The following is a 27,848-nucleotide window of genomic DNA, read 5'->3' as shown; positions in this document are numbered from 1 at the left end:
ATTTGGACGCGACGGAAGTTTCGGGATTGGGATGCGCAACGGGGAGTTCTAAATTGGATTTTTAATCACCAAGTAAGTGGAAATTAACGTACCATTTATTTAAAAAAGAAAAAAAAACGTTTATTTTGAGCAAAATAATTGTTTTACTTAACAATAAATTACATAAATAGACTTTTACGCGTAAATATAAAAAGTTATCTGTACAACCTTCCTCGGGAATATCACTTAAATTATTTTAAGGTTAGAAAATTGAATTTTTCCTAAATTAATCGTAAAAGGCAAGATTTAGCACCTTTAATACAACTTTTTCCTCTCACTTCAATAAAAATTTAAAGGAAAAATCAATTTAATCAACTTAAATCGTAAATATCACAATTTCTTTTATAATATTTCTTGCCGCTTATTCAATGTCTTCATCGGTTTCGTGTTCGATGTCAATTTTTTGATTTAAAGGCGCCACCAAACTGTTATAATACACTTCCAGTTCTTTATTAGACATGTTACTTTTATTATCTGGGAGATAAACCGAAAGTTTTCGTTCAATTCGATTTTCGTTCTCACCCAACCAATTTAAGTCCAATTTTTTCGACGTTCTATATCGATGTAAACTTAATAAGATGAATGTAACGCCTAAAACGAAAAAAGCACCGATTGCCGCCGTTTCACCCCACGGAAGGATCGTTAGGTACATTTTGAAACGAGTCGCTAACGATTCCGGTAACTTGTAAAGTCTCTGGAATAAAGAAGAATGTTTAAAAAATGTTTATTGTTATAAAAATGAGTTGTTTTATTTAAACCCTACCTCAAATCCTCAATAAATAATCCTTTTTTGTTGTAAATTTTCGTTTTTTAAAGAATTATTGAGTGATTTTTTGAGGTTAGGTTTAAATTTTTATATTTTACTCACGTTTTCAGTCCATAACATTGGAATTATCTTATTCGCGAATTTATCCGAGTTACTAACGCCGGAAGTGTCGCCTATGGCCATGTTTATTTGGTAACGAACCGCCAAATCGAGCGGAAGTCCGGATTCCTGAAACAATGACTTTTCGTAACGACATAACCTCACTTTTGATTTTTCTAATCTCCTTGGCATTTTAAAAAAGCTAACTTACTTTAATATAACCTTTTTTTTTGCATAATTTCGTAACGTTTTAGATTCTAATTAAAATTTGCTTAAATTACCTAATGTTTTTAAAAATTAGCACCTTTTATAAATAAGGCGAGATTTTTATGGTAAAAAATGGTATTTTTTTATTGAATAGTATGCAAATATATGTTATTTCGACGACCTTTCACGATTTTGCGGTTTTTTAGCGATTTTTAAGAAATGAAAAATTTCAAAATTAGGACGTTCCTGTCAATTTTGACGTTTCAATCGCTTTTTTCTCAAATTTTGACATTATCGAGATATTAAAGAAATGAAAAAGCATCAAAACGACATCAAACATTGCCTATCTCGTTCCTGCTTCTCGATTTCGCGGCGTTTATTAATTTTTAAGAAATGCAAACGTCAACATTTTGACGTTTCTGTTAATTTTGACGGTTTTGTTAATTTTGACGTTTTCTAAGGATTTAAAAAGTGAAAAACATCGAAATGACGTCAAGCATTGTCTATTTCGTCGATGTTTCTTGATTTCGTGGTTTTTATCGATTTTTAAGAAAAGAGAAATGTCAAAATTTTGACGTTTCTGTTAATTTTGATGTTTTCGGGATATTTAAGAAATGAAAAAACATCGAAATAACATTAAACAATGTCTATCTTTTCGACATTTTTCGATTCGGCGGTTTTTCCTGATATTTAAGAAATGAAAAATGTCAAAATTTTGACGTTTCTGTCGATTTTGACGTTTTCTAAGAATTTGAAAAGTGGAAAACATCGAAATGATGTCAAGCATTGTCTATCTCATTGATGTTTCTTGATTTTGTGGTTTTTATCGATTTTTAAGAAAAGAGAAATGTCAAAACTTTGACGTTTCTGTTAATTTTGATGTTTTCGGGATATTTAAGAAATGAAAAAACATCGAAATAACATCAAACAATGTCTATCTTTTCTACATTTTTCGATTCGGTGGTTTTTGTTGATGTTTAAGAAATGAAAAATGTCAAAGTTTTGACGTTTCTATCGATTTTGACGTTTTCTAAGATTATAAAAAATGGAAAAATATAAAAATGACACCAGATATTGTCTATCTCGACGATTTATCTCGATTCCGCGGTATTTATGGATTTTTAAGAAATAAGAAATGTCAAAATGTTGACGTTTTTGTCAATTTTGACGTGTTTTAAGAGTTTAAAAAATGGAAGAACATCGAAATGATATCAAACATTGTCCATCTCGTCGATGTTTCTTGGTTTCGCTGTTTCTATTGATGTTTAAGAAATGAAAACGATTTTTAAGAAATGAAAAATGTCAAAATTTCGACGTTTCTGTCAATTTTGACGTTTTTTAAGAGTTTAAAAAATGGAAAAACATTGAAATGACATCAAACATTGTCCATCTCGTCGATGTATTTTGATTTCGCTGTTTTTATTGATGTTTAAGAAATGAAAATGTCAAAATTTTGACGTTTCTGTCGGCTTTGATGTTTTCGGGATATTTAAGAAATGAAAAACTTCAAAATAACATCAAATATTGTCTAGCTCGACGATTTATCTCGATTCCGCGGTTTTTATGGATTTTTAAGAATTGAAAAATGTCAAAATTTTGACGTTTCTGTTAATTTTGATGTTTTCGGGATATTTAAGAAATGAAAAAAATCGAAATAACATTGTCTATCTTTTCGAAATTTTTCGATTTGGCGGTTTCTATTGATTTTTAAGTAATGATAAATGTCAAAATTTTGACGTTTATGTCATTTTTAACGGTTAAGAAATATTTAAGATATGAAAAAACATCGAAATGACATCAAATGGTGCTTATATTTGCGAAGTTTATTAATTTCATGGTTTTTATCGATTTTTAAGAATTGGAAAATGTCAAAATTTTGACGTTTCTATTAATTTTGATCTTTTCGGGATATTTAAGAAATGAAAAAACATCGAAATAACATCAAACAACGTCAATCTTTTCGACATTTTTCGATTTGGTGGTTTCTATTGATTTTTAAGAAATGAAAAATGTCAAAATTTTGACATTTATGTCATTTTTAACGGTTAAGAAATATTTAAGAAATGAAAAAACATCGAAATGACATCAAATAACGTCTATCTTTTCGAAATTTTTCATTTTCGCGGTTTTTATTGATTTTTAAGAAATAACAAATGTAAAAATTTTGACGTTTCTGTCAATTTTGACCTTTTCGGGATATTAAAGAAATAAGAAAACATCGAAATAAGATCAAACAACGTCTATCTTTTCGAAATTTTTCGATTTGGCGGTTTCTATTGATTTTTAAGAAATGAAAAATGTCAAAATTTTGACATTTATGTCACTTTTAATGGTTAAGAAATGAAAAAACATCGAAATGACATCAAATGGTGCTTATATTTGCGAAGTTTTTTGATTTCATGGTTTTTATCGATTTTTAAGAATTGGAAAGTGTCAAAATTTTGACGTTTCTGTCAATTTTAACCTTTTCGGGATATTTAAGAAATGAAAAAACATCGAAATAACATCAAACAACGTTTATCTTTTCGAAATTTTTCGTTTTCGTGGTTTTTATTGATTTTTAAGAAATAACAAATGTCAAAATTTTGACGTTTCTGTCAATTTTAACCTTTTCGGGATATTTAAGAAATAAAAAAAGTCGAAATAACATCAAACAACGTCAATCTTTTCGACATTTTTCGATTTGGTGGTTTCTATTGATTTTTAAGAAATGAAAAATGTCAAAATTTTGACATTTATGTCATTTTTAACGGTTAAGAAATATTTAAGAAATGAAAAAACATCGAAAAGACATCAAATGGTGCTTATATTTGCGAAGTTTCTTGAGTTCATGGTTTTTATCGATTTTTAAGAATTGGAAAATGTCAAAATTTTGACGTTTCTGTCAATTTTGACTTTTTCGGGGTATTTAAGAAATCAAAAAACATCGAAATAACATCAAACAACGTCTATCTTTTCGAAATTTTTCATTTTCGCGATTTTTATTAATTTTTAAGAAATAACAAATGTCAAAATTTTGACGTTTTTGTCAATTTTGACCTTTTCGGGATATTTAAGAAATGAAAAAACATCGAAATAACATCAAACAACGTCTATCTTTTCGAAATTTTTCGATTTGGCGGTTTCTATTGATTTTTAAGAAATGAAAAATGTCAAAATTTTGACATTTATGTAATTTTTAACGGTTAAGAAATATTTAAGAAATGAAAAAACATCGACATGACATCAAATAACGTCTATCTTTTCGAAAATTTTCATTTTCGCGGTTTTTATCGATTTTTAAGAAATAACAAATGTCAAAATTTGGCCGTTTCTGTCAATTTTGACCTTTTCGGGATATTTAAGAAATGAAAAAACATCGAAATAACATCAAACAACGTCTATTTTTTCGAAATTTTTCGATTTGGCGGTTTCTATTGATTTTTAAGAAATGAAAAATGTCAAAATTTTGACATTTATGTCATTTTTAATGGTTAAGAAATATTTAAGAAATGAAAAAACATCGAAATGATATCAAATGGTGCTTATATTTGCGAAATTTCTTGATTTTATGGTTTTTATCGATTTTTAAGAATTGAAAAATGTCAATATTATGACGTTTCTGTTAATTTTGATGTTTTCGGGATATTTAAGAAATGAAGAAACATCGAAATAACATCAAACAACGTCTATCTTTTCGAAATTTTTCATTTTCGCGATTTTTATTAATTTTTAAGAAATAACAAATGTCAAAATTTTGACATATACGTCATTTTTTACAGTTAAGAAATATTTAAGAAATGAAAAAATACCGAAATGACATCAAACAACGTCTATCTTTTCGAAATTTTTCATTTTCTCGGTTTTTATTGATTTTTAAGAAATAACAAATGCCAAAATTTTGACTTTTTGTCAATTTTGACCTTTTCGGGATATTTAAGAAATGAAAAAACATCGAAATAACATCAAACAACGTCAATCTTTTCGAAATTTTTCATTTTCGCGGTGTTTATTGATTTTTAAAAAATAACAAATGTCAAAATTTTGACGTTTCTGTTAATTTTGACGTTTTCGGGATATTTAAGAAATGAAAAAACATCGAAATAACATCAAACAACGTCTATCTTATCGAAATTTTTCGATTTGGCGGTTTCTATTGATTTTTAAGAAATGAAAAATGTCAAAATTTTGACGTTTATGAAATTTTTGACATTTAAGAAATAAAAAAAATCATCGAAATGACATCAAACATTGTCTATTTCGTCGATACTGATTGATTTCGCTGTTTTTTATCGATTTTTAAGAAATAAAAACTGTCAAATTGCCTCAAGACTCACCGGATTAATAACGAAATAACTTTCGTGTTTCGTCCGATCCGGCACCATCCCCTCCACGTCTTTAAACAGACTCTCATCCCCGTCCAAGAAATGCGGATAACTCAGCGCGATCGGAAATCCATAATAACATTCCCTAACATCGAGCAACCCGCGCGGCAAGCACGGTTCCTCGCGGCAAAAACATTTATTCTTTTCGTCGTAAAATCCGTTATCGTTGGCGTTTTTCGGAAACTTATAGACAAACCCTCGGAGTCCCGACGACACCGTTTCGTTGACTTTTTCGATGGGTTTCGCGCGGCACAAACTCTTCCGGAAAAATTTTAACGTCCTATTCGAATCTAGATGGCTCTCGAATTTCGTTCCATCCGATGAGTATTGGATGTCGCCACAATAACCTTCCCATTGAGGAATATGGGTCGATCCACAATAAGTATCGATCAAACCGGCTTTTGTAACGTCATTTTTTCCGGTGTAAACCGTTTCGTAATCGCCATCAAAATGATACATCTAAATAAAAAAAATTTAATCAAAATTATAGTATATAATAGATAATATAATTTCTTACTCTATCAATTAATCCTAATTTATCAAAATTAATCCAAGTAGGTAAAAATTGATACCCCAAAGTCATCAAAGTGCTTTGATAACCAAACATGAATTCTTTCGGTGACATTTTAACAATCGGCTGTGTTTTTGTTTGCTTAATTAGGACGTTGAGTCCCCAACGTTGCCAAACCGACTTTTTTGAAATTACGTCTGCTATACTCTAAAATAAAACAAAAAGAAATTAATAAAGATCGTTACGTCAGATTGGTTTTATCGCTTTGTGAATGATGTAAGTGCCGCCTGATTGAGCTTGAGTAATCAAGCTGGTTGGTTGTGTTGAGTACGACGTGTAACAAGTTTAGTTTCAAGTTGAAAGTAAAAGTACTCTCTCAAGACGGAACCGCAAACCGTCTTTTAATTGAACTTGAGGTGAAAGTTATGCGGTCGAACTCTCCAAAAACGGGACTTGGTACACAAAATAGACGATAAATTCCGAACCACGCTGTATGTCTAATTAGATTTTTTGTTATTGCGATAAAATAATCGTTAAAACATTTTATTTCTTCGAATTAATGTGATATATATTAAACAATAAAAAAAAGATCTGTTTTTGGCGGCATAACAAAATAATGCGAAAATAAATTAGCATACCACCTGTATATGAATTATTTATGGGCCACCCAACGTCGCCGGGTTAACTTTTTTTTTTTCTAACGATAATAAAACTTTAATTTCGCAAAACAGGATGTGAATCTTATCGCTTAATTATTCTAAATTTAAAATTCTTTTTCAATCTGTCATTTTTGACGTTTCAAATGTCAAGTTTAATTGTTTTTTTTTGGATTATTAAAAAATTAGACTTAAAACAACTCGAAAGACGGAAATGTTTGGATTAAAAAAATAAAACCGGAAATTCGCCATTTTTTATTCAAAATATGTCAAATTTTGACTCGAATAAAACGAATTTTAATTTTTAAATCGATTTAAAACGATTAATTCGACAAATTAAAGAAATTTTTATCAAAAAATCGATTTAAAATCGTTAATAAATCGTAAAAATAGCTTTACTTCCGGTTTAACCGGAAGTTGATTAATTTTTATCCGAATTAAGTCGAGTTTGGGCTCAAATGAAACGTTTTTTGATTCTGAATTTAATTTTAACGATTAATTTGAGTTATTATTTCCGATTTAACCGGAAGTTGGTTTATTTTAATCCAAATTAAATCGAGTTTGGGCTCAAATGAAACGATTTTTAATTTTAAATCGATTTAAAACGATTAATTCGATAAAATAAAGAAATCTTGATTAAAAATTCGATTTAAAATCGTTAATAAATCGTAAAAATAGCCTTACTTCCGGTTTAACCGGAAGTTGATTAATTTTTATCCGAATTAAGTCGAGTTTGGGCTCAAATGAAACGATTTTTGATTCTGAATTTAATTTTAACGATTAATTTGGGTTTTTATTTCCGATTTAACCGGAAGTTGGTTAATTTTAATCCAAATTAAATCGAGTTTGGGCTCAAATGAAACGATTTTTAATTTTAAATCGATTTAAAACGATTAATTTGATAAATTAAAGAAATTTTTATTAAAAATTCGATTTAAAATCGTTAATAAATCGTAAAAATAGCCTTACTTCCGGTTTAACCGGAAGTTGATTAATTTTTATCCGAATTGAGTCGAGTTTGGGCTCAAATGAAACGTTTTTTGATTCTGAATTTAATTTTAACGATTAATTTGAGTTATTATTTCCGATTTAACCGGAAGTTGGTTAATTTTAATCCAAATTAAATCGAGTTTGGGCTCAAATGAAACGATTTTTAATTTTAAATCGATTTAAAACGATTAATTTAATAAATTAAAGAAATTTTTATTAAAAATTCGATTTAAAATCGTTAATAAATCGTAAGCATAGCCTTACTTCCGGTTTAACCGGAAGTTGATTAATTATTATCCGAATTAAGTCGAGTTTGGGTTCAAATGAAACGATTTTTGATTCTGAATTTAATTTTAACGATTAATTTGAGTTATTATTTCCGATTTAACCGGAAGTTGGTTAATTTTAATCCAAATTAAATCGAGTTTGGGCTCAAATGAAACGATTTTTAATTTTAAATCGATTTAAAACGATTAATTTGATAAATTAAAGAAATTTTTATTAAAAATTCGATTTAAAATCGTTAATAAATCGTAAAAATAGCCTTACTTCCGGTTTAACCGGAAGTTGATTAATTTTTATCCGAATTGAGTCGAGTTTGGGCTCAAATGAAACGTTTTTTGATTCTGAATTTAATTTTAACGATTAATTTGAGTTATTATTTCCGATTTAACCGGAAGTTGGTTAATTTTAATCCAAATTAAATCGAGTTTGGGCTCAAATGAAACGATTTTTAATTTTAAATCGATTTAAAACGATTAATTTAATAAATTAAAGAAATTTTTATTAAAAATTCGATTTAAAATCGTTAATAAATCGTAAGCATAGCTTTACTTCCGGTTTAACCGGAAGTTGATTAATTATTATCCGAATTAAGTCGAGTTTGGGTTCAAATGAAACGATTTTTGATTCTGAATTTAATTTTAACGATTAATTTGAGTTATTATTTCCGATTTAACCGGAAGTTGGTTAATTTTAATCCAAATTAAATCGAGTTTGGGCTCAAATGAAACGATTTTTAATTTTAAATCGATTTAAAACGATTAATTTGATAAATTAAAGAAATTTTTATTAAAAATTCGATTTAAAATCGTTAATAAATCGTAAAAATAGCCTTACTTCCGGTTTAACCGGAAGTTGATTAATTTTTATCCGAATTGAGTCGAGTTTGGGCTCAAATGAAACGTTTTTTGATTCTGAATTTAATTTTAACGATTAATTTGAGTTATTATTTCCGATTTAACCGGAAGTTGGTTAATTTTAATCCAAATTAAATCGAGTTTGGGCTCAAATGAAACGATTTTTAATTTTAAATCGATTTAAAACGATTAATTTAATAAATTAAAGAAATTTTTATTAAAAATTCGATTTAAAATCGTTAATAAATCGTAAGCATAGCCTTACTTCCGGTTTAACCGGAAGTTGATTAATTATTATCCGAATTAAGTCGAGTTTGGGTTCAAATGAAACGATTTTTGATTCTGAATTTAATTTTAACGATTAATTTGAGTTATTATTTCCGATTTAACCGGAAGTTGGTTAATTTTAATCCAAATTAAATCGAGTTTGGGCTCAAATGAAACGATTTTTAATTTTAAATCGATTTAAAACGATTAATTTGATAAATTAAAGAAATTTTTATTAAAAATTCGATTTAAAATCGTTAATAAATCGTAAAAATAGCCTTACTTCCGGTTTAACCGGAAGTTGATTAATTTTTATCCGAATTGAGTCGAGTTTGGGCTCAAATGAAACGTTTTTTGATTCTGAATTTAATTTTAACGATTAATTTGAGTTATTATTTCCGATTTAACCGGAAGTTGGTTAATTTTAATCCAAATTAAATCGAGTTTGGGCTCAAATGAAACGATTTTTAATTTTAAATCGATTTAAAACGATTAATTTAATAAATTAAAGAAATTTTTATTAAAAATTCGATTTAAAATCGTTAATAAATCGTAAGCATAGCTTTACTTCCGGTTTAACCGGAAGTTGATTAATTATTATCCGAATTAAGTCGAGTTTGGGTTCAAATGAAACGATTTTTGATTCTGAATTTAATTTTAACGATTAATTTGAGTTATTATTTCCGATTTAACCGGAAGTTGGTTAATTTTAATCCAAATTAAATCGAGTTTGGGCTCAAATGAAACGATTTTTAATTTTAAATCGATTTAAAACGATTAATTTGATAAATTAAAGAAATTTTTATTAAAAAATCGATTTAAAATCGTTAATAAATCGTAAAAATAGCCTTACTTCCGGTTTAACCGGAAGTCGATTAATTTTAATCCGAATTAAGTCGAGTTTGGGCTCAAATGAAACGATTTTTGATTCTGAATTTAATTTTAACGATTAATTTGAGTTATTATTTCCGATTTAACCGGAAATTGGTTAATTTTAAGCCAAATTAGATCGAGTTTGGGCTCAAATGAAACGATTTTTAATTTTAAATCGATTTAAAACGACTAATTTGATAAAATAAAGAAATTTTTATCAAAAATTCGATTTAAAATCGTTAATAAATCGTAAAAATAGCCTTACTTCCGGTTTAACCGGAAGTTGGTTAATTTTTATCCGAATTAAATCGAGTTTGTTCTCAAATGTAAGGATTTTTAATTTTAAATCGATTAATTCGATAAAATAAAGAAATTTTCATTAAAAATTCGATTTAAAATCGTTAACAAATCGTAAAAATAGCCTTACTTCCGGTTTAACCGGAAGTTGGTTAATTTTAATCCGAATTAAATCGAGTTTGGGCTCAAATGAAACGATTTTTAATTTTAAATCGATTTAAAACAATTAATTTGATAAATTAAACAAATTTTTATTAAAAATTCGATTTAATCATTAATAAATCGTAAAAATAGCCTTACTTCCGGTTAAACCGATTAATTTTAATCCGATTTAAGCCGAGTTTGGGCTCAAATGAAACGACTTTTGATTCTGAATTTAATTTTAACGATTAATTTGAGTTATTATTCCGTTACTTCCGGTTTAACCGGAAGTTGGTTAATTTTAATCCGAATTAAATCGAGTTTGGGCTCAAATGAAACGATTTTTAATTTTTAAAACGATTAATTCGATAAATTAAAGAAATTTGTATTAAAAATTTAATTTAAAATCGTTAATAAATACAAAATAATCCTTACTTCCGGTTTAACCGGAAGTTAGTTAATTTTAATCCGATTTAAGTCGAGTTTGGGCTCAAATGAAACGATTTTTGATTCTGAATTTAATTTTAGCGATTAATTTGAGTTATCACTTCCGGTTTAACCGGAAGTAGGTTGATTTTGATCCGAATTGCGTCGAGTTTGGGTTCAAATGAATTTTTTTTCGATTTTAATTCTATTTTTTCCACTTTCAATTCGATCTTACCAACAAAGCGATGTTGATTAGGGTTAATTGGTCTTTTTCGTGGTCCCCGTTTGACAATTCGGGCACCCATTCCAATGGGTGTTTCGGAATCGCGGAAACCGTCCCGTTTTCGTTGAAAGTAACGTTCTCGTGGGTCATCACCTCTCTGTAAATGCAATTTTTATTAATTATAATCGGTTATTTGAGTCAATTAGTTACCTGTAGACGTAGGGACCCACTTCTTTAACTTTCAACTTTTCATCTTCGCCGCGTAAGAACTCCTCCGCGTTCGTGATGTTAAATAGGTGCACGCGGAGGTATAAATCAACCGGTGGTAAGCGCCACGTTTCGAAAATTTCGCCTCCTTCTGTGAATATAATTTTCTAAAACACGAATTAAGTTGTAATTGTTGTAATTAAAATTTTAAGTTGTAATTACCCATTTAAACATGATATCGTATGGATGTACGAACATTATTGATGTGGCAACTGCTAATAATATTAATCCTATTAAGCCGACGGTTAGGGGAGCTGCAAAAAATTTTTTGTAATTATTTAATTATTTTTAGATTCAATGTTAAAAAAAAATTGAAATGATTGACTTGGACTAAAAATTAATATTAAAATCCTTGGGGATTACATTCAAAGATTTTTACGCCTAGTTAAAGACGATTTATTAGGAATTTATTCACGTTTTTTTCCGCGTAAATAAAATATAAACAATTTGAGCCATTTATTTCCTATTAAAACTTATCTCATTCTTTTTTGGCTCCTTTTGTTCCATTTGATCTAATAACGGGAGAAAGTGGCTCGTTTTCCTTTCCATTCAGTATGCAACGGCCAAATTATTGCATAAACCCATTTATTGGTCATCATCAGGCGTAAATTGAAGAACCATTAACATCAATAATAAATACAACTCTTCTAATTGATATTCCAAATATTTTTTCTAAGTAAACTTGATTTATTTTTAGCTTTGGGATAACCCGAAATGATGTTTCATTCTTTTATTACGTCATTAAGATTGCATTTTCGTTGCAATTATTTTTTGGATTGTTCAAGTTTCGCTCTCTAGTTCTTCTAATTAGTAAATTTCGAATGAAAGTCGAATTTTGATTATATAAAATGTATTGAAAAAATTATTTGCGTCAAAGTTGCATTAAAATCGTTGCATAATTTATTATCGCGAACTTTTTTAAGCTGTTAAATTCAATGCACGCCGAAGAATGATGAATTTGCGTAATACAGAAAAAACAACATTTTTTTTTTCGAATTTATCATCTAAATTTGCATCTAATTTGGTATTCAGAATATTTCCTAGATTTTTTTCTCTGAATCAATAAAAATCCATGAAATTGAAAAATATTCTGAAAACGTCGGATAAGAAATATAAAAAATTTTTAATTGGGTTTATTAAAAAGCTTGCTCAATTATTATTATTATTATGATTTCGATCAGATAAATAACGATAAGTGGTTATTTTAAATGACTTTTTTTTATGTAAATTAAAAAGTCGGAGATTTTATTGTTTTGGTTCGGATAATCGGGTTGACCCAAAAAATGTAGTATATAAATAAAGTGATTACAGAGAAGAAAAAAAAATTAAAGGAAAAACACCGAAAATTTATTCGATTTTTTTTTTAATTTGAATTAATTAAATCATTCGAAGATATTGAAATTAATTGGAATTAATAATGAAGTTGCAAAGGTTTAAATAACATTGTGAAATTTCAGAAAACATCAATATTTGATACAAATAATAATTAGGAAGATAATCTTGAATTCTTTTCCTATAGGTACTGTTCACAGGGAAATTAAAAAATTGATAATTTTTAAAAATGATTCTAATAAAAGTTGTTCCTTTTTTTATTCTTAACAACTTATTTGAAAAATATTTGCATACAATCAATAATTAGGAAGATAATTTTGAATTTAATTTTTGTACTATTCACAGGGAAATTAAAAAATTAATAATTTTAAAAAATGTTGCCTATAAATGTTGTTTCTTGTTTAATTTTGAACAAGTTTTATTTGAAAAATATTTTGATACAAATAATAATTACGAAAATAACCTTAAATTTTCATTTCTATACTATTCACAGGGAAATTAAAAAAATGATAATTTTAAAAAATGTTGTCTATAAATGTTATTCCTTGTTTAATTCTTAACAAGTTTTATTTGAAAAATATTTTGATACAAACAATAATTAGGAAGATAATTTAAAATTTTCATTTCTATACTATTCACAGGGAAATTAAAAAATTGATAATTTTAAAAAATATTGCCTATAAACATTGTCCCTTGTTTAATTCTGAACAAGTTTTATTTGAAAAATATTTTGATACAAACAATAATTAGGATGATAATCGTGAATTACAATTTTGTACTATTCACAGGGAAATTAAAAAATTGATAATTTTAAAAAATGTTGCCTATAAACGTTGTTCCTTGTTTAATTCTGAACAAGTTTTATTTGAAAAATTTTTTGATACAAACAATAATTAGGAAGATAATCTTAAATTTTCATTTCTATACTATTCACAGGGAAATTAAAAAATTGATAATTTTAAAAAATGGTGCCTACAAACGTTGTTCCTTGTTTAAATCTGAACAAGTTTTATTTGAAAAATATTTTGATACAAACAATAATTAGGAAGATAATCTTGAATTCCATTACTATACTATTCAGAGGGAAATTAAAAAAATGATAATTTTAAAAAATGGTGCCTACAAAAGTTTTTCTTTATTTAGTTCTTAACAAGTTTTATTTGAAAAATATTTTGATACAAACAATAATTAGGAAGATAATCTTGAATTTCATTACTGTACTATTCAGAGGGAAATTAAAAAATTGATAATTCTTAAAAATGGTGCTAACAAAAGTTGTTCCTGTTTTAATTCTTAACAAGTTTTATTTGAAAAATATTTTGATACAAACAATAATTAGGAAGATAATCTTAAATTTTCATTTCTATACTATTCACAGGGAAATTAAAAAATCGATAATTTGAAAAAATGTTGCCTACAAACGTTGTTCCTTGTTTAATTCTGAACAAGTTTTATTTGAAAATTTTTTTGATACAAATAATATTTAGGAAAATAATCTTGAATTCCAGTACTATACTATTCAGAGGGAAATAAAAAAATTGATAATTTTATTTTTAAAAATGGTGCGAACAAAAGTTGTTCCTTTCTGAATTCTTAACAAGTTTTATTTGAAAAATATTTCGATACAAACAACAATGGGAAAGATACCCGTTTTTAATAATATTCTTAATATTATACAGGTGTCCATTATGTATGGAATATACTTTACATCTCGGTAAATATCGACTTTATAAAAAAACTTTATCTATAAAAGTTGTTTAACATTTTATTTGCCATAATAAAACAGTATTCAATTGTTTTTTCAATTAATTGAAAATAAAAATGGTTCATTTAACAGAAACTGAACGCAAAGAAATTTTAATTATGTCGGTTATGGGGATCGCAAACGAACACAATTAGAAGTATGTGAAATATAATGGTGTAGATCTACCGAAGACTGGTCCGCAGAAATCTGCGACAAATTAGTTTAAAAAGCGCGATGTTTTCATAGAAATCGAAGGAAATCCAAACACTCCAACTCTTCTAAGATTACTATGTACTAAGATTTTACGTCATCGAAAAAGCAACTTCAAAAAATTCAAATGTTATTCGTTACTCATTTGTTTTCTGAAACAAACACAATTAAAAAAAATAAAATCTTAAACAACTTTTATATAAAAAGTTTTTTTATAAAGTCGAGATATATACTGTGTTCCATCCTGTAGGGCATCCTGTACATTAATAGACTCACACATATGTAATATAAACAATTCAGCTACTGTCTCGGTAGCATTGCTACCTCAGCTTTTAGTAAAATTGTTAATATTGTGTATATTAATATATTAACATATATAAATAACTGATGCAGCGTTGCTGCCTCGGTTTTTAGTAATATTGTCAATATTATATATATTAATATACTCACATTTATAAACAATTGTGCTACTGCCTCGGCTTTTAGTAATATTGTTAATATTATATATATTAATATACTCACATATATAAACAATTGAGCTACTGCCTCGGCAGCGTTGCTGCCTCGGTTTTAAAAATTCTTGTTGCACTCAAAATTTTAATAAAACTTTAAATTATTAATTTCGTATTAAGTATTCATTTTGAATAGAAAAAATTTTGATGATTTTGTTCGATTTAAACAAACGAAATACATTCACCTTTCTATTTATTACTCTAAATAATTATAAAGTGGTATTTATCGAGCATATCATTTATTATTGCATATCCAGTGTCGTTTTAATAGCCATTAAAGTTTAATATCCAAACTATCTTTTTAGGTATTTCTCCTTTCGAATATTCCCAGCGGAAAATAAATCAATAAAAATGAGTAAAATAATTTTGCGGTTTCCAACAGAAATTTCGAATTATTTCATATTCACCATTTAACGATACGTAAAGCGTCGACGAGAAGTGAAGTAAGAATGAAATGAATCAACGTGCATTCGTATGCAGTCTAAGTCTCGTTGCGTTTCCATTTCGATTTCGAAAAAAGAAAAATCATTCGTTTTCTTTGAACTCGCTTTATTTATTGTAATGAACGATTTACTCATTCCTTTTAAGTCGATTTAAACCTGTTCGACTCGTTTTAAAATTAGAAATATTCAAAGATACTTAAAAAACGATTTAAAAAATATTAAAAATTCTACATTTTTTTAATTAAAAAATTATGTTCTTGTTGTTGTTTTCTAAAATTTCACAATGTTATTTCATCTTTGCAACTTCATTATTAATTCCGGAACTATCCTTTTTTTTTGGCGATTTCATTAATTCAATCATTTAAATTAGAAGAAAAATGAATAAATTTTCGATGTTTGTTCTTTAATTTTGTTTGTAATCAATTTATATATTATATACAACTTAATTGTTAGAACCCGAATGTATCATTAAATCCGAGGCAGCTTTGCTGCCGAGGCAGAGGCTCGTGTATTGTAGAGCAGTAATTAAAGGTGTGTTTTTAGTAACTGTTATCAGCCGAGGCAGCTAAGCTGCCGAGGTAGGAGCTAAATTGTTTATGTATGTAATATTAACAATATTATTAAAAACCGAGGCAGCAAAGCTGCCGAGGCAGAAGCTCAATTGTTTATATATGTTGATACATTTATGTATGCAATATTAACAATATTATTGAAAACTGAGGCAGCAACGCTGCCGAAGCAGGAGCTCAATTATTTATATATGTTAATACATTAATAAATATAACATTAACAATATTGTTAAAAACCGAGGCAGCAAAGCTGCCGAGGCAGGAGCTCAATTGTTTATATATGTTAATACATTAATAAATATAACATTAACTATATTATTAAAAACCGAGGCAGCCATGCTGCCGAGGCATGAGCTCAATTGTTTATGCAAGTTTCCCAAAACTCCCGTGACGGAGCTATAAGTTTTGAACGAGTGATGAACAACATTTGAAAATTTGGGAATCACTAAAAAGTTATAAAAGCTACATTCTTAGATAGTTTAGAACTTCAATGCAATATGGAATTTTTTTAGGGGATGGCCACCCCTACATTTTTAAATAGCAATCCCTATACAGTTTTGCCTTATTTTAAAGGTAATGAAAAAAGAAACACAACCCTATAAACCAAAACCCGATATGTTAATTCTTTCAAGAATTATGAGGGGTTGACTACCAAATAGGAAAACACAATGTTTTCATGCTTTTTTGCGCTTTTATTACGATTTTTATAACAAATGTTTAAATTGTCAACCTTTTTCGATCTCGCAATAACCCAAAGGCTCATAGATGGAATTTTGAACCATCAGGAGCTTAAAAGGGATGAAATTCTCCATATTTCTCAAAAATTAAATAATAAAAATAGGAAAAAGTAAAAACTTTTTGTGAGAAATATTAAAAATACTTAATTTATTTCAAAAAGTTTCGAAACAAATATTTCATCTTCAGTATTTGAAATAATTACAAATTGATGGAAAAATTTTAAATATGTTGGAAAAAGGAATGAGTTTTGGTTTTCTTTCTTAAAATACAAAATATTTGTAAAAAAATTTTTTTTTATACAATTGGAAATTAACTTATCTAGATATCTAGACTTTTTCCTATTTTTATCATCAGGAGCATATGCCAAGTGATATTGGTGGTTCTTCAAGTATGCGATTTTCCAAATCATTGATTGATTCTGGTTTTGTTGCATACACTCTACTTTTCAGAAAACCCCAAAAGAATAAATCGAGTGGTGTTAGATCAGGAGATCGTGGTGGCCGAAATTCGTCGTTTTTTGGCAAAATTTCAGAAAGACATAAAAGTTTTAGGATACTTTCATCTACTCATGTAAAATTTTTCTGCATAAAAAAATGTTAGCAAAAATGTAAAAGGTGTGGTTACGTTTAGTAGTTTAGAAGGGTAGGTTGAAAGTACAAATAGGGTCAAAACGTGCCCTATTATGAGTTAAACATATTCCCCAAATTTCATTTTCCTAGCGTTTATCGTTTTTGAGAAAAAAAATTAAACCAAAATTTTCCGCCATTTTTGGAGGGGTGTAGTTCCTTAGGGGAGCCAAAGTCGACCATGGTTCATATATCAAACTACCCTTAAAATTCACTAAAGAATCAGTACTTGAAGTTTGTTACAGTCATTCAGATACCCCCTGTATGAATCGAGACTGTAAAGAACTATATTTGTTTTATAGAGAATCATCGCAGCTTTTTTATACGAATGTAATACTTAAGCTGAAGCAGTGAAATGTGCATTTGTGTATACTAATAATTATTAGTAAAAGCTGAGACTGCAAAGCTGCCGAGGCAATAAAAAAACACTTTGTTTTGTATAGAATCATCGCAACATTTTTAATACGAATGTAGTTAAAACGTTTATGTATGTGCTCATTTTGTCGAGAATCGCTGAATATCGACATAGGGTATGATGGATGAAAAGTACTGAAAACCTGTTTAAAAATGTCAAGTTAGGGTATCATAAGTCATGTATCTCAATTTTGGGACACCTGTATATTTCAATTTTATCTCAAAAAATGTGCGTTAGAAAATAACGTAGATGTCCAAGAATTTCTTTTGGAAGAATATTACTCGAATTTATCTTGGTCCCGATTTTTAACAATATTGTTAATATTATTTATATATATTAATATAGGTACTCACATATACAGGTGTCTAAGAGATCCGTGAACAACGATAGACCACAGATCCAAGGTTGTTTATTATGCCGAAAACGCATAAATTAAAATAATTCTTAATTCTTATAACATCTTTTTATAGTTTCCGATATAATTTTAGACATTATTATAATTCTATTTATTATCTTCCATTCACTAATTTTTCATTATTATTCTAAATGAAAAAAATCTTTTAAATCATTTCGACGCAATTTTTCAAGATAGCGGATCACTTTTTTAGCAATTTTAGGTTATCTTTTTTAAACTAAGAGATAACCCCGCCTATTTAGTTCAGAAACGTTCTGAAGAAAGGCTTTTTTTTTTAAATAGTTGCAAACCTTGTTTACATTATTGCAATTCAAAACCTCAAAAAGAAGGAACTTTGGATATATGTAGATAAACATATATAAATAATTCAGCTAATGCCTCGACAGCTTTGCTGCCTCGGTTTTTAAAAATATTGTTAATATTTTATACATTAATTTATCAACATATACAGAGTGTCAGATAAAAAATTCCCCAAGATTTAACTCTGTCATTTACATTCCGATTTTCATGAGCAAGGTATGAAATGAAATGATTTGATGAATACCATCTTCAATTTCAAGCGATTATTAACTTTTGTTTTTCAAATGGCTGCGTATATTTTTCTTCGCGTCGTTAGATAGAGTTTGTTTTTCTGAATCCATTGATGTACAGGCTGGTTCAAATTCGATGTCCGAATAGGCTATCTTGGAAACTATAATAGTTAGAAATAATTCAGCAACTGCCTCGGCAGCATTGCTGCCTCGGTTTTTAATAGTATTGTTATTATGTACATGAATCTAGCAACATATACAGGGTCTCAGCGAGACCGGTCATTAGACGTTTCTGGGGTTCTGGCCAAACAAAAAATTTGAAAATGCAGACTTAAGTATTATCAATTACGTTCTCTTCATCTAAAATATTTTCAGATTTCTAGCACTTCCGGTTATACCGGAAGTCGCCACCTACTTTATTTTTTTAAATGGAACACCCTGTATATTTTTACATATTTGGATTTGTCTGTTTTGAAGGTTTATAAATAACTTTACTTTTTGCAATTTGAACCAGCAATTCTCGAGTTATTCGAATTTTTCTAGAAAAATTTGCTCCAGCGGACATTTGTTCAAAAAATCATAGAACACTCAATTTTTGAGATATCAATTTAGGATTCAGAACATACTTAAACAACATGATGGAGTATGTTTTGGTGCCGAGAACGGCTGTCTAGACCGTTTGGTCACTTTACTATGATACGTTCACTTTTCGAAATTTGGAAGCACCATAACTTCATTTTTTTAAATGGCACCCCCCATATGTTATTACTTAGTCGTCTTCGGCGTCTCATTTTACATCTTTTATATTCCATATGTCCTATGCCTAACATTAATAGTTTGAGAAATAATTAGGGTTTTTTGAAAAATGCTCACATATCATATGGATATTAACCTAGTGTGCCATGGAAAACAAATGTTTAATGACTTATTGATAAACGTCAAAGTCTAATTTAGGTTGTTTGATGCTTGTGAGTCTAAAACCAGTTAAAATGGATATTAATAACGTAAATAATGTTTATACAAATGAAGAAATCCATAATTTATTTTTTGTGCACGAAAAGTGCGACAATGTTCTTCGTAGAACTTGCAGAATGTTTAATGAAAATTATCCACATTTATCTCCGATGACAAAAGGTAAATTTAGAGGAATAGAAGCAAATTTTTTGCATTTTGGACGAATTAATCACGTGTTAAACTGACCAAAAAATGTAGTAGATAATGCAACGGAAGAGGTGAATACCTTGGCTTATTTCGAGCCCAGTCCCAACACCTCAATTCGAGTTGCCAAAGAAGATCTGGGAATCATACTACGAACTTTGTCGCGCTTTTCATGCAAAAAAAATAAATTAAGAATTTCTTTATTTATGTAAATATTACTTTCGTTATTGTTATCGATTTTAACTCGTTTCAGTACTAATATTAAGGGACATAACAGATAATTATTAGCTCACATGCATCAAATGACGTAAACAAATGAGTCTTTGACAAGAACTCATTGAGAAGGCTTGTTTTTCATGGCACACTAGGCTAAATATCCATATGATGTGTGCATTTTTCAAAAAACCCAAACTATTAATATTAGGTATGGGCCATATGGGATATAAAAGATGTAGAATGAGACACCGAAGACGACTAAAAAATAAAATATGGGGGGTGCCATTTAAAAAACTGAAGTTATGGTACTTCCAAATTTTGAAAAGTTAACGTGCCATAGTAAAGTGATCAAACATTCTAGACCGTAGTTCTCGGCACCAAAACATACTCCATCATGTTGCTTAAGCATGTTCTCAATCCTAAATTGATAACCCAAAAATTGAGTGTTTTCTGATTTTTTGAACAAATGTCTGCTAGAGCAGATTTTTTTAGAAAAATTCGAATAACTCGACAACGACCGAATCAAATTGCAAAAAGTAAAGTTATTTATAAATCTTGAAAACAGACAAATCCAAATATGTAAAAATATACAGGGTGTTCCATTTAAAAAAATAAAGTTGGTGGCGACTTCCGGTATAACCGGAAGTGCAAGAAATCTGAAAATATTTTAGACGAAGAGATCGTAATTGATAATACTTAAGTCTGAATTCTCAAATTTTTATTTTCGCCAGAACCCCAGAAACGTCTAATGACCGGTCTCGCTGAGACACCCTGTATAAATAATTTAGCTACTGCCTCAGCAGCGTTGCTGCCTCGGCTTTTAATAATATTGTTAATATTATGTACATGAATCTATCGACATATATAAATAATTTAGCTACTGCCTCGGCAGCGTAGCTGCCTCGGTATGTAATAATATTGTTAATATTACTTACATTAATCTATCAACATATATAAATAATTCAGCAACTGCCTCGGCAGCGTTGCTACCTCGGTTTTTAATAGTATTATTAATATTATGTACATGAATCTATCAACATATATAAATAATTTAGCTACTGCCTCGGCAGCTTCGCTACCTCGGTTTTTAATAATGTTATTAATATTACATATATTAATGTATCAACATACTTAAACAATTGAGCTTCTGCCTCGGCAGCTTTGCTGCCTCGGTTTTTAATAATGTTATTAATATTACATACATTAATGTATCAACATATATAAACAGTGGAACTTCTGCCTCGGCAGCTTTGCTGCCTCGGTTTTTAATAATATTGTTAATATTATGTACATGAATCTATCAACATATATAAATAATTCAGCTACTGCCTCGGCAGCGTTGCTGCCTCGGCTTTTAATAATATTATTAATATTATGTACATGAATCTATCAATAAATATAAACAAAGTAGCTGCTGCCTCGGCTTTTAATAATATTGTTAATATTATGTACATGAATCTATCAACATATATAAATAATTTAGCTATTGCCTCGGCTATTAATAATACAATAATAATTTATAATGCTTGAGCCACTGCCTCGGCAACTAATACTACATTATTACATTAAAAATCATTTAAAACAAAAAAGAAAAATTACTAAATGTAAATAACTCACTTTTTTTTCGAGCTCCATTAAAACTTAAACGTTTCGGATCCCTTTTAGGGCCAGTTTCAGGCGCGTTTTCGTCCTTGTTTACCGTGCTAACAACGGAATACGATCTTTGCAACAAGCGGCTCCAAATTTTATAATGTTCCTTCATTCTTAATTATCGATAAAATGAACAACACAAAAATGAAAAATTCGAAATAAATCTGTATCAAATGTTAAAAGCGGACAACCACGTTGGCTTTCGCGAAGTGTCTGTTTGAAACGCGGTGTCGTTTCCTGCTTTTAAAATGCCTCGGCCAAAACACTCTCTCTCTTTTTGTTTGGGACTGCTTTTTCGCTCGTTCTTAAAGATGGTATGGGGTATGTGAGCGCGGCGTGATTTTTTCGGTTCATTTTGGAACGATAATCTTCGAGAATTCTCGTTCCAACCGGTTTTCGAAAAAATTATTTTTTAAATAATTACTTTGGAATAAAATTGTTGTTAATAAATTAATAGTACATGTGTTCATGGTTAGAATAACAATAATAAACAGTTTAGAAAAAGATGGAACAAAATGCACAGGTGAGATGATGACTCGGTTGCGATCATTTGGAAAAAGCCCGATAAAAACAAGAAATTTGTTTTTTGGTGTGACGCACGAAACCACCGTCCTTAGGAGTCGCAAAAAAATTTTCCTGCCGCAAATTCCTTTTGTAGCAGTTTTTGTGCGTGCTGTTGATGGTGATTATTAAAATCAAAGTTGAGAACATCGGGAATAACAGAATTAAATATCTAAACAAATCGATTGATCGCGCATTCGTTTTATTCTAACCTCTATTTTAAGAACTCTTAAGAACGGGTTTTTTTGAACCAATTTTTTGTGCTGTGTTGATCGATTTCGAATTGATTTTGTATTAATTAACCTTGAAATAATTAGAGGTATTTTTGTTTGCGGAAATTTTCCCAAACAATAACTTTTAATTAAGTAATTAACTCATTTCAATCGACTTTATTTGTAAAATAATGATAAAATTCGTTTTCCTCGTAAAAAATCCTTTAAAATGAGTACCAACACGATGGGGTTATCTCGAAAAATAATTATTTTCAAGATGGCCGACATCGATTTTTGTTTTCTAGCTAATCTTAAAAGAGTGTTTAGATTAGTTTTAAAGGATTTTTCATTCTTAATAAAAAAATTTTGTAATGTTATCAACTTTGCGTTTATTGTGAAGTGATTTTTCAAAATGGCGGCGAATTATTTCGAGATTTTAGGTTATGTTTCGCAATTTTAGAGATAACCCCATCGAGTTTGGACTCATTTTAAACAATTTTTCATTTTTTATAAGTAAATATCGATTAAATATTTTTTTACTTTTTAGGTTAGGTTATCTCAGAGTTTAATAAAAATTTTCTTTTCATTAATTTTACATCAATATTCATAATCTAGATGAAAAATCCGTTAAAATGACACCAAACACGACGCGTTTATTTAAAATCAACCCAAATTCGATTATTTCAAGATGGCGGCGATTTTTTTTGAGATTTTAGGTTATCTTTTGCAATTTTAGAAATAACCCCATCGAGTTTGGACTCATTTTAAACGATTTTTCATTTTTTATAAGAAAATATGGATTAATACTTTTTTACTTTTTAGGTTAGGTTATCTCAGATTTTAATAAAAAATTTTTTTTATTAATTTTACATCGATATTCGTAATCTAGAGGAAAAATCCATTAAAATGACACCAAACACGATGTATTTATTTAAAATCAACCCAAACTCGATTATTTCAAAATGGCGGCGAATTATTTCGAGATTTTAGGTTATGTTTCGCAATTTTAGAGATAACCACATCGAGTTTGGACTCATTTTAAACGATTTTTCATTTTTTATAAGAAAATATGGATTAAATATTTTTTTACTTTTTAGGTTAGGTTATCTCAGATTTTAATAAAATTTACTTTTCATTAATTTTACATCAATATTCATAATCTAGATGAAAAATCCGTTAAAATGACACCAAACACGATGCGTTTATTTAAAATCAACCCAAACTCGATTATTTCAAGATGGCGGCAAATTTTTTCTGAGATTTTAGTTTATCTTTCGCAATTTTAGAGATAACCACATCGAGTTTGGACTCATTTTAAACAATTTTTCATTTTTTATAAGAAAATATGGATTAAATACTTTTTTACTTTTTAGGTTAGGTTATCTCAGATTTTAATAAAATTTACTTTTCATTAATTTTACATCAATATTCATAATCTAGATGAAAAATCCGTTAAAATGACACCAAACACGATGCGTTTATTTAAAATCAACCCAAACTCGATTATTTCAAAATGACGGCTAATTTTTTTGACATTTTAGGTTATCTTTCTCAATTTTAGAGATAACCACATCGAGTTTGGACTCATTTTAAACAATTTTTCATTTTTTATAAGTAAATATCGATTAAATATGTTTTTACTTTTTAGGTTAGGTTATCTCAGATTTTAATAAAAATTTCTTTTCATTAATTTTACATCCATATTCGTAATCTAGATGAAAAATCCGTTAAAATGACACCAAACACGATGCGTTTATTTAAAATCAACCCAAACTCGACTATTTCAAAATGGCGGCTAATTTTGTTGACATTTTAGGTTATCTTTCTCAATTTTAGAGATAACCACATCGAGTTTGGACTCATTTTAAACAATTTTTCATTTCTTATAAGAAAATATGGATTAAATACTTTTTTATTTTTTAGGTTAGGTTATCTCAGATTTTAATACAAATTTTCTTTTCATTAATTTTACATCGATTTTCGTAATCTAGAGAAAAAATCCGTTAAAATGACACCAAACACGATGCGTTTATTTAAAATCAACCCAAATTCAATTATTTTAAGATGGCGACAATTTTTTTCTGAGATTTTAGGTTATGTTTCTCAATTTTAAAGATAACCACATCGAGTTTGGACTCATTTTAAACGATTTTTCATTTTTTATAAGAAAATATGGATTAATACTTTTTTACTTTTTAGGTTAGGTTATCTCAGATTTTAATAAAAAATTTTTTTCGTTAATTTTACATCGATATTCGTAATCTAGATGAAAAATCCGTTAAAATGACACCAAACACGATGCGTTTATTTAAAATCAACCCAAAGTCGATTATTTCAAAATGGCGGCTAATTTTTTTGACATTTTAGGTTATCTTTCGCAATTTTAAAGATAACCCCATCGAGTTTGGACTCATTTTAAACGATTTTCCATTTTTAACACGAAAACATGAACAACAATAAAATTTAATTATTTTTTTGGTTAGGTTGTATTGAATTAGGTTGGCTCACAAATTTTTTTATTACAAAATTTTTATTTTTAATCCCAATTATAAATCAAAACATCTTTTAGAATATTTAGAACAACACCATAAACGTTAAATTTATTTCACACCAATTTTCAAAATGGCGGTTTAATTAATTTAAACATTTAGGTTACCTTTCTTAAATTTAAAGACAACCCCATCGAGTTTGGACTCATTTTAAACCATTTTTAATTTTCAATTTATTTTCATTCATTTTGACGCAATTTTTCAAAATGGCGGCGATTTTTTTTTAATTTTAGGTTATTTTAGGCGATTATAAAGATAACCCCATCGAGTTTGGGCTCATTTTAAACGATTTTTCATTCTTAACACGAAAACATCAATAACAATCAGATTTATTTATTTATTTTTTTTTTTTGCGTCAAGTTTTTGAGTCAAACTTCCATTAATTAATTTTTAATTCCTATTTTAAATAAAAAAAAAATCTTTTAAATCATCTTGACGCATTTTGCGAGATGGCGGATCACTTTTTTGGCAATTTTAGGTTATCTTTTTTAAATTAAGAGATAACCCCGCCGAGTTTGGACTCATTTTAAACGCCTTTTCATTCTTAACGCGAAAACAATAACGACAATCGAATTTATTTATTTATTTAAGCGACGTTAATTAATTAATCAAATTTAAACATTTTTATACGATTCTTTCACCTTTACTATTATTTTGCGTTTGTAATTACTCGTTTTTTTTTTATTTTTTTTCTACTAATGCCCATCTAATTGCGATTACTTTGTTTTTTTTATCAATTTCAGCCACACGTTTCATTGATTTCGTTTGCAAATAACTTAATTGTTAATAATTAGCGCATTTATTTTCTATTCAAAAAAAATTAATCGATTTTATTATCAAGTCATTTTCTTTTTTAATTATTACCTAAGATTTACCTCAAATTAAATCATATTTTGGCTTACCTTTAAATCGATGACGTGATTTAAAAGTTGTTTCATCACTTTTCATAATTTTCGCCGTCGGGGGAACAACTTTAAATCGGCTCAGTAACTTTTGAACTTGAACGTTCACGTCTAAGGTCATCTTTTTGATTTTTCTCCAACAAGGACTATCTAACAATATCGAATTATATTAAACAACATTACTTTTAACTTTAACGTTATCGATTCGGCTTATTTATAACAACTAGGATGTTAGTTATTACGTTAAAAATCTTAAAGCATGTTTAATTTGTTAGGTTTAATCGGGTTTGATAACCTTTCCGATTTTTTAATGTTTAAAAGTCTTCTAAATCTTTCGATACGAATAACCTTAAATTAAAACACTTTTAATTTAAAAGTTTTTTAACCTTGAATTGAATTTAAAAACGCTTCCTATTTACTCAATTTTTTTGCAGTAAACTATATTTATGTTTTTATTTTAAGGTAATTTTGGGGACACTCTGCATTGAAGGAAAACGAGATTAAAAAGGTAAGCTCTCAAAATCCTTTCACCTCTCATTAACTCGCGATTCGATTTTATTTTGACTCGATTTACAACGTTGCGGTTTTAGATAATTCGTTTTGAAATTGTAAAAAGTTAAAAATTTTGATTTACCTGCGATTATCCAACAAAACATGATTTCAAACACGATTTTCTCGTCGCTTGTTTAAAGCACTACGATGCCGCGACTATCTTCGAGTTCTCTCCGACCTCTGACTTTGTATTATTTATTGAGAGCATAAATTGAACCGCGTTATACATCACTTGACTAAGACATTTTATCGTTTTTAGAGATTTTCATGCTGTTTGGTAGGTAAAGGTGTAACTTATCTTAGAAAAAATGCAGAATACCAAAAGACCTAAAATACTATTTGTTTTAAAGGTTTATGTCTTTTATTTTATATAGAATTTAAGTCTAATTAGTTTCGGCACTTGGCCATCTTCAGAGACTCTACAAATAGATTAACATCTCTCATCTTATCCATTTTACAAACGATATGTTGCATATTTTTATTGCACTAAAACTAGAACTAACACTAGACCTAGAACTAGAATCATTCGGGTTTAGCCGTCTTGAGAGACGTGCGGCTACTAAACGAAAAAGTTCGAATTTTCAACTATTAAATTTGACATATTTGTCATCTTCATTAAAAATCCTTTAAAATGAGTCCAAACTCGACATATTTAACTTTGATATTAATGGAGATACAATCACTTCCGGTTTGAAACGTCAACTATTAATTTTGACATATTTGTCATCTTCATAAAAAAACCTTTAAAATGAGTCCAAACTCGACATATTTAACTTTGATATTAATGGAAATACAATCACTTCCGGTTTGAAACGTCAATTTTGACATATTTATCATCTTCATTAAAAAACCTTTAAAATGAGTCCAAACTCGACATATTTAACTTTGATATTAATGGAGATTCAATCACTTCCGGTTTGAAACGTCAACGTCAATTTTGACATATTTGTCATCTTCATTAAAAAACCTTTAAAATGAGTCCAAACACGATGCACTTATCTCAAAAAACAAAAAAGTTAGAATAAAAAATATTAAACCTGAAGTTAGCAACAATGAAAATAGCAATTTAATTGTTGACATTTCAAACCGGAAGTTGCTTATATTTCGCGTAATATTGGAATTAAACGTATCATTTTAAAGGATTTTTTACGACGATTACAAATATGTCAAAATTGACGTTGACGTTTCAAACCGGAAGTTGACCATAACTTCATTAATATTGAAGATAAATATGTCTTGTTTGTTCTCA

The 27,848-nt window shown here is 28.4% G+C and overlaps 2 protein-coding genes across 5 annotated transcripts in view; one reads left to right on the top strand and one right to left on the bottom strand.

Moving 5' to 3' along the window:
• Positions 1–27,848, top strand: part of LOC111416216 (Elongator complex protein 4) — a 91,931-nt gene that overhangs the window by 11,610 nt on the left and 52,473 nt on the right. For 2 of the 3 annotated variants that reach the window (XR_011642251.1, XR_002706504.2), the window contains 2 exons: positions 1–72; positions 26,510–26,555. Coding sequence is in view for 1 of the 3 variants with exons in the window: in XM_023048185.2 (XP_022903953.2) it covers positions 1–65 (65 nt within the window). In the remaining 2 variants the exon portion in view is untranslated. Of the gene's footprint in view, positions 173–26,509; positions 26,556–27,848 lie in introns of those variants that run through there. The other variant, XM_023048185.2, reaches the window with a different exon arrangement.
• On the bottom strand, positions 78–26,718 carry LOC111416193 (scavenger receptor class B member 1-like). Of its 2 annotated transcripts, XM_023048159.2 has the most exons (9): positions 26,682–26,718; positions 26,048–26,197; positions 11,428–11,519; positions 11,209–11,372; positions 11,011–11,155; positions 5,993–6,193; positions 5,428–5,934; positions 908–1,033; positions 78–733 (listed from the first exon to the last, which is right to left on the bottom strand). In XM_023048159.2, exons 1-9 carry the CDS (start codon positions 26,701–26,703, stop codon positions 401–403), a joined length of 1,740 nt encoding a protein of 579 aa, XP_022903927.2. In that variant the 5' UTR covers positions 26,704–26,718; the 3' UTR covers positions 78–400. The 2 variants fall into 2 exon arrangements, with proteins under 2 accessions (XP_022903927.2, XP_022903934.2); XM_023048166.2 differs by lacking the exons at positions 26,048–26,197; positions 26,682–26,718 and adding an exon at positions 21,791–22,032.

This window comes from Onthophagus taurus, unplaced genomic scaffold (assembly GCF_036711975.1).
Source record: "Onthophagus taurus isolate NC unplaced genomic scaffold, IU_Otau_3.0 ScKx7SY_16, whole genome shotgun sequence".
In the NCBI taxonomy this organism is placed as follows: Eukaryota; Metazoa; Arthropoda; class Insecta; order Coleoptera; family Scarabaeidae; genus Onthophagus; species Onthophagus taurus.
Note: the sequence above shows the minus strand (reverse complement) of the source record. Positions and strands in the feature narration are given on the sequence as shown.

Excerpts from the sequence above, each read along its gene's own strand:
- LOC111416193 (XM_023048159.2), bottom strand. The coding sequence starts at position 26,703 with ATGTTTTGTTGGATAATCGCAG. Across the intron at positions 11,520-26,047 it reads ATCACGTCATCGATTTAAAG|CTCCCCTAACCGTCGGCTTA; the intron begins GTAAGCCAAAAT and ends AATTTTTTGCAG. Across the intron at positions 11,156-11,208 it reads GTGGGTCCCTACGTCTACAG|AGAGGTGATGACCCACGAGA; the intron begins GTAACTAATTGA and ends TTGCATTTACAG.